Source organism: Pelophylax lessonae, assembly GCF_965119305.1.
Source record: "Pelophylax lessonae genome assembly, chromosome: 2".
Classification (NCBI taxonomy): domain Eukaryota; kingdom Metazoa; phylum Chordata; class Amphibia; order Anura; family Ranidae; genus Pelophylax; species Pelophylax lessonae.
In genome coordinates this window covers 720,101,509-720,109,299 of record NC_138769.1, presented here as the reverse complement: position 1 = coordinate 720,109,299, position 7,791 = coordinate 720,101,509, and the positions used below count along the sequence as shown (strand labels likewise).

General features: G+C 44.0%; 1 protein-coding gene across 1 annotated transcript; it reads left to right on the top strand.

The window, feature by feature from the left end:
* Positions 1 to 5,472: 5,472 nt before the first annotated feature.
* LOC309546764 (odorant receptor 131-2-like) lies at positions 5,473 to 6,396 on the top strand (the record flags this gene model as incomplete). The annotated part of the gene is made up of 1 exon (XM_082246455.1): positions 5,473 to 6,396. One exon carries the CDS (start codon positions 5,473 to 5,475, stop codon positions 6,394 to 6,396), a length of 924 nt encoding a protein of 307 aa, XP_082102581.1.
* Positions 6,397 to 7,791: the final 1,395 nt, after the last annotated feature.

The following is a 7,791-nucleotide window of genomic DNA, read 5'->3' as shown; positions in this document are numbered from 1 at the left end:
GCACAAGGTGCAGGGCTGATCCTGGGAAGGTACTGAGGCAGAAGGGGGGGCACCAAAGCCAGTGGCATACCAATGGGGGTTGGTCCGCCCCCGGATGCCACACACTGGGGGAGGGGTGTCAGGCCAGCATAGCCCGCTGTCACAATCTGGATGGAGGACGAAGTGCAGAGAGGGCTTCCCTTGCAGCTCAGTGCGAGTCACCCCTGGAAGTGGTACAGGAGGTGAATCGTCCCAAGTAGCACAGGTCGCCTGTGGTGAGCACCAGATGATTTCAGGAACTCTGGGTAAGGCAGGCAACTAGAGGAGTAGTAAAAGCCAGGCCGGGGGTCAAACACCACTGATCAGTCCAAGAGCAAGGTAAGTAGCAGAACAGGGACGAGCTGGAGTCATACACAGGTGAGCAGGCAGAAACAGAGTCCTTAGGCAAGCCGGGGTCATACACTGGGAAAACAGGCAGGTAGCAGCAAGAGCAAAGTCCGAGAGGCAAGCCAAGGGTCAAACACCAGGAGGAGATCAGATGGTTCAGAAACAAGCCGGGTCACAACAGGAAGTCCAAACAGGAAACAGGAACACAGGAAGCTGAGAGATAATCCAGCAATGATGAGTGTGCTCCTATGGCCACCTTTTATAGGCCAGCAGAGGGCAGTGTCAATTGAGGCAGGAGCGACCATTGCTATTACTGGCAATGTTGCCAGTTCTCCTACGGCCATTTCCCTGACGGGCCAGCAGAGGGCTGTGTTGATTGAGCCAGGAGAGCCCATGACTAGTACTGGCAGAAATGCCAGTACGGCTGTGTCCCTGACAGTCCCCCCCCCCCCCCAAGGGGCAGCCTCCGGATGCCCAGACGGGCCCGACTTTCAGGAATCCTTCTATGGAATTCTCGGATAAGCCTTGGGGCATGGATATTGCTCATGGGTTCCCATGAATTATCTTCAGGGGGATACCCCTTCCACTTAATTAAGTACTGAGTCTGTCTACCCCTTTTCCTGCAATCCAAGATGGATTCGACCTCAAACTCGGTTTCACCTTCCACTGAAACCGGCGGTGGAGGTAGCTCCTCTCTTCCAGGGAACGGACTCTGTACAACTGGTTTAAGTAGAGAGGTATGGAACACTGGGTGGATCTTGTAGGAACTGGGCAGAGCCAGTTCAAAAGCCACTGGATTAATCACCCTCTTATAAAAATAAATCTGGGCCCAAGTTTCCTAGAAGGACAAGACAGTCTCAAATTCATAGAAGAAAGCCATACCTTATCTCCAATCTTGTAATCAGGATTTCCTTTCCTCTTCAGATCATAGAATCTTTTATAGTCCTTTGCTGGTCGTTTACCCTGTTGTAAAGCATGCAAGGCTGATTCGGCAGTAGCGGCACGCTGGGGGTCCTCATAAAGCTGAGCCATAGCCTCAAAGAAGGAGTTCACCGAATTCAGAGTGGGACTCTTTTGTTCCAGAAGGTTATGGGCCCAAGTTTGGGGTTCCTCAGATAGTAGGGAGATTATGAACCCCACTTTCATAGTCTCGGAGGAAAAGTTCCTAGGCTGGAGGGCCAAGTACAGCAGGCAGGCATTTTTTAAAGGACCTGAATTTCTTTCGTTCCACGCTAAAACGTTCAGGTGTTGGCACCAGTGGCTCTGGTGGAGGTGCCATTGCAAAAGGTGGAGAAATGGGGTGCTCTTGTTGTGAGGATGCAGAAGCGGAGCTGGCAGAGAGCTGGCTGGGATCAGCAGGAGAAGAAGTTGTTAAATGCTGCAGACGTCCTTCTAACTGGAAGTAGCCATCTTGAAGCCTCTGGACTGCTTGGGTCAGGGTGGCGACTTGTTGACATAGCGCCTCGAGCGGGGAAGCACCTCTGTCGGCCTCAGACATGGCTGGATTATACTGTCACAATCTGGATGGAGGCCAAAGTGCAGAGAGGGCTTCCCTTGAAGCTCAGTGCGAGTCACCCCTGGAAGTGGTACAGGAGGTGAATCGTCCCAAGTAGCACAGGTCGCCTGTGGTGAGCACCAGATAATTTCAGGAACTCTGGGTAAGGCAGGCAACTAGAGGAGTAGTAAAAGCCAGGCCGAAGGTCAAACACCGGTGATCAGTCCAAGAGCAAGGTAAGTAGCAGAACAGGGACGAGCCGGGGTCATACACAGGTGAGCAGGCAGAAACAGAGTCCTTAGGCAAGTTGAGTCATACACTGAGAAAACAGGCAGGTAGCAGCAAGAGCAAAGTCTGAGAGGCAAGCCAAGGGTCAAACACCATGAGGAGATCAGATGGTTCAGAAACAAGCCGGGACACAACAGGAAGTCCAAACAGGAAGCACAGGAAAACAGGAAGCTGAGAGATAATCCAGCAATGAGTGTGCTCCTATGGCCACCTTTTATAGGCCAGCAGAGGGCAGTGTCAATTGAGGCAGGAGCGACCATTGCTATTACTGGCAATGTTGCCAGTTCTCCTACAGACATTTCCCTGACGGGCCAGCAGAGGGCTGTGTCGATTGAGCCAGGAACGTCCATGACTAGTACTGGCAGAAATGCCGGTACGGCTGTGTCCCGGACACCTGCTGTGTCAGCTTTAATGTAAATCGCCGGGTGCCCACCATCACACAAGTCTCGCCTCCTGGTTTGTCTCCTTTGATAGCCAGCACAATTGTCCAATGCTGGGAATTTCTAGTCCTCTGCTGCTGGTCACATGTTCAAAATAGAAAAAACAGCCTTTGGGATACAGAGTAAAAATAAATAATTAATATCAATAAACTATTTTAAATTGTCATACAAATATATTTATTTGAAATCAAGTCTTTATTATTTGTGGCAATAACATGGTGTGGGTGGATTTCTACCAGTCATAGGCGGCCTTAGACTAACAGGGAGGTGAAGCTTCCATGAATTAAGATGTAATATCCCCCCCCATTGTGTTTAGCTAGTTAGTGGGCATAGCAGAGGAGGGAGGGAGTGAGCTGTCATTTAACAATTTGTATACGCCCACATGTGTGACTCTATAGTCACATGGGCTGCTCAGATGTGATAGGGAGGAAATGTTCAGTGTAGAAAATATTGTCAAAAGGGAGGGAAAGATGTCAGCACAGGATGACGCTGTGGACACTTAAAATAGCATGTGCCACGTCCTAATCAAAATATGTATGGGAAGAATAAAGGCAAATGGACTTTATTGGCACTAACAGTCGGACACTAGTGTCGTAAAATAAAATATTTTATTTTGAAATTATTAAAAAACATGTATATACAATATGTGTGTCACCACAAGTGTAGAACATAAGGACATAACAGAAATCAAATATAAAACACGCAATTCAAAAAGGCGCATATATATTCTAAATTGCCAAAGCCTCTATCACCGCCTTATGGACAAAAAATTTACCATACTTTAGCTTGTACAGATTAAGGATGCTAGAATAGCCCTCTGGCTATTTCTAATGTAGCAAATTAAAGCTCTTTGGATGAATCCATCGGCGGTGAAAATGGGGAGGCTCGGTGATGAATACTGTATTCCAGTCACGGGCAAACTCTACATGTTTCGCGCCATTGGCGCTTCTTCAGGAGTTTTAATAGGGGCTGAAACAGTTCAAAGTAGCAGTATTGGTAACAACAGTGTGTGAAAACACTGTTCTCTATTGCATAGATGCCGATGCCTATGGTCATGGAGCAGACACGAGGGCGAAGATCCAAGATAACGTGCCAGAAAACACACCCCAAAAGAGGGAAGGGGGTGTGTCAGAATAGGAGGTGGGGGGATATTTAGGATAACAATCCTTAATCCATTAATACTTAAAAAATAATAATGATAAAGGTGAGGTCACGGGAAGTATAGCTGACTGTTGTAGTACAGATAAAGGGTAGTTCCGTATTCCCTTGGTATATATAATAATAGCTCAAACCATCCGGAAAAGATCCAAATAGTCTGTAAGAAGAGGCTTGCTATGGGACAGACGGCTTCTGCTAAATGGTGGTACAAGACATCCTTAGTATGGTGGATCAAGCCATCCGGGAGGTGTCCAAGATAGCCTGTAGCAAAATGCTTGCTGTCGGGCAGGCAGCTTCAACTAATTAGCTAAATACCGTCTCCTGTGGATAGCAAAGGATAAAAAAGAGATAATGCCGGCTGGACGGCCGTGACTTCCCACGAAAGCTCCTGCCCGACAGCAAGCATTTTGCTACAGAAGCCGTCTGTCCCATAGCAAGCCTCTTCTTACAGACTATTTGGATCTTTTCCGGATGGTTTGAGCTATTATTATATATACCAAGGGAATACGGAACTACCCTTTTGGCATTTAGCTTTTAATGTCTATCTGTACTACAACAGTCAGCTATACTTCCCGTGACCTCACCTTTATTATTATTATTTTTTAAGTATTAATGGATTAAGGATTGTTATCCTAAATATCCCCCCACCTCCTATTCTGACACACCCCCTTCCCTCTTTTGGGGTGTGTTTTCTGGCACGTTATCTTGGATCTTCGCCCTCGTGTCTGCTCCATGACCATAGGCATCGGCATCTATGCAATAGAGAACAGTGTTTTCACACACTGTGTTACCAATACTGCTACTTTGAACTGTTTCAGCCCCTATTAAAACTCCTGAAGAAGCGCCAATGGCGCGAAACATGTAGAGTTTGCCCGTGACTGGAATACAGTATTCATCACCGAGCCTCCCCATTTTCACCGCCGATGGATTCGTCCAAAGAGCTTTAATTTGCTACATTAGAAATAGCCAGAGGGCTATTCTAGCATCCTTAATCTGTACAAGCTAAAGTATGGTAAATTTTTTGTCCATAAGGCGGTGATAGAGGCTTTGGCAATTTAGAATATATATGCGCCTTTTTGAATTGCGTGTTTTATATTTGATTTCTGTTATGTCCTTATGTTCTACACTTGTGGTGACACACATATTGTATATACATGTTTTTTAATAATTTCAAAATAAAATATTTTATTTTACGACACTAGTGTCCGACTGTTGGTGCCAATAAAGTCCATTTGCCTTTATTCTTGCCATACAGTGTAGAAAATACACTGAAGACCAAACGTGTCCACTAACTGCCAACACTGCTTTGCAAAAACTCCAACTGCAGTGGGGACATGGACATATAGGGGAGATAGAGAACAGCAAATCAACCAGTTTTTTGCAGAATACAGAAACCAAATCCCATAGTGACTGAATGAGTACAAACAGCATATAATACAGCATCTATTGATAGTTTTTAATGATGTGGGTTTAATGACACTTTAAGTGTTAGGCTCAGCCTAGAGCAGTGATGGTGAACCTTGGCATCCCAGATGTTTTGGAACTACATTTCCCATGATGCTTAACTACAGTGCAGATTGCATGAGCATCAAATTATGGGACATGTAGTTCCAAAACATCTGGGGTGTGAAGGTTCGCCATCACTGGCATAGAGGGTTACATTGAGATTAGCTGTCTAGTTATGAAGTGTCATTAACTTTTTTTCACTTTTTTCAGAAGCCGCTCATGATGACCCCAACCGTGTTCAGTACTTTCCATAACATGACCCTCATAAGCAGCCAATACTATCAAGTATATCAAAATGCAAGGATCGCTTTCTATGCCATCTCTGTCTTTTCCTTTTGTTTCTTCATCTACTTCATCCTAGTTCTTCTAGTGGTTTACTTCACCACTCCTCACGTCCGGGAGAATGCGCGATACATCCTTTTTGCTCATATGCTCATCAACGACACATTGCACCTCAGCCTTGGGCTCTTCCTGTGTTTGAGCTTTGGATTCCTCGTATATATTCCTGCACCCATCTGTTATATCCTGGTGACCTGTGCCACAGCTACATTTCGAATCACTCCATACAACTTGGCCATCATGGCCCTGGAAAGATACGTGGCTATTTGCTTCCCTCTCAGATACATCATGTTATGTACAGCCCATAGGTCATATGTTGCTATTGCAGCAATGTGGTTTGTTGGGTTTCTTCCCAATGTTGCAGATTTTATTGTCCTCATTTCCTCTGTTGAGGTGAAAATTTTCTCCAAGAATCTACTTTGCAGGCAACAATCATTACTTGTGCTACCAGCCCAAAACACCATACAATTCTCCACCTTAACTGGAAGTTTTATTCTAGTGTTCCTGGTCATTCTCTTCACCTACATCAACGTTATGCTGATAGCTCAAAAAACTGGCTCTGGGAAGTCTTCAGCCTCCAAGGCTGGTAGAACATTGATCCTTCATGCAGTTCAGCTCTTTTTATGTCTGCTCTCTCTAACGTCTTCATTTTCAGAATTGTACCAAGGAGAATATTATTTTTTTGTGGTTATGACCAATTTTTTGATATTCATGTGTTTGCCAAGACTTCTAAGCCCTCTTATTTATGGCATTAGAGATGAAGTGTTTAGTAAAAGCATTAAGAAGATGTATTCTACCAAATAATAAGCTCTGCCCTTAAGGGTCCCAACACATATACCAGGTATTGTCCAAGAAAGGTTATTTTAGGTTTTCTCTTCCAATCATTGTCCTGTGTGCAGGCCAACTTTGATTTTCTTGGACCAACAGTTGCACAATGACTTCAGTTGACCCTTGCACAATCTGGATCATTCAGCACCTAACATCCTTGTTGGTCAGGAGGAGTATGTAGGCCACATTTTTTGCCTACAGAATAAAAGTGTCTGGTGGTCCAACCTGCTCACATATGGGCAGAAATGTAACTTGCCCCATCAACGTTGCTCTGAAATTCCAGCTAATGTTATCCATTTTTTTCTACATATTCACATATTTGTTCAAAACCTTCTAGTCTTCAAAATTGACTTCCCTGGTCCCAAATCACCAGGATATACTAGTTGGAGGTGCTTGAACCTTAAGTATCTTCCACCTCTACCAAAACCATGTTTCGTCTGATATTTTTCTATGACAGAAAAATGTTCCTCCTGCAATGGAAAAATCGCAATCCACCTTGCATTAGTCAAATGGTCAAAATAGTTAATGATTTGCTACCTACATTTATGTAACAGCAATGCCTGCCCTTAAAAAAATGTAAACGTAGGCAACCATGGATCACCTGTTATCCCACCTTCTGTGTTTGATGTACCTGATGCCCCTAACAGGATGTTTGTGAGGGTCCTTATAATGTATTTTTGAACACTCTGATGCAATGTCCCTTTCCTTGTATTTCAGAGCAATGAGTGAGTGAGTGTTTACTGTGTGGGTGATGTTGGATAAATTCTGTCATTATAATTTTTATTGCCAATCACTGTCAAATTTCCCTGTTTAATAGCATTTATGTTACATTTTCTATACATTGAGAATGCAAAAATAAACACTTAAAAAAGAAAATAAGTCACGCATTTCTGCACACAACGGCATAATGCACAAAGAATGTCATCAGCTCCCTTGAAGACCAAGTGTAACCTAAAAAATGTATATTTAAAGTCTAACAATGAACTTCTCTTATTTGCTTCCTTTTGGTCTGTTCAATATACCATTTTTTAAATTGATAAATGTAAAAGATACCTTTTACATAGTTACATATTTAGTTAGGTTGAAAAAAGATACGTCTATCTAGCTCAGCATTTCTCAACCTTTTCAACACAGAGGAACCCTTGAAATAAATTTCTGGTCTCGGGGAACCACTGCTAAAAATTAAAAATCTACAACTCATGATGACTCATTAGTGTGACAGTCAGTGGGAAGAATTCTCCTTACTCTTGTCATCATTGGGAAGAATTACCCCCTTACAGATAGGAACAATGGTGTCATTGGAAACTTATCTGAGAGGCAGAAATCTATCGCTCAAGGAACCCCTAGCAACCTCAGGAGGAACCCCAGGGT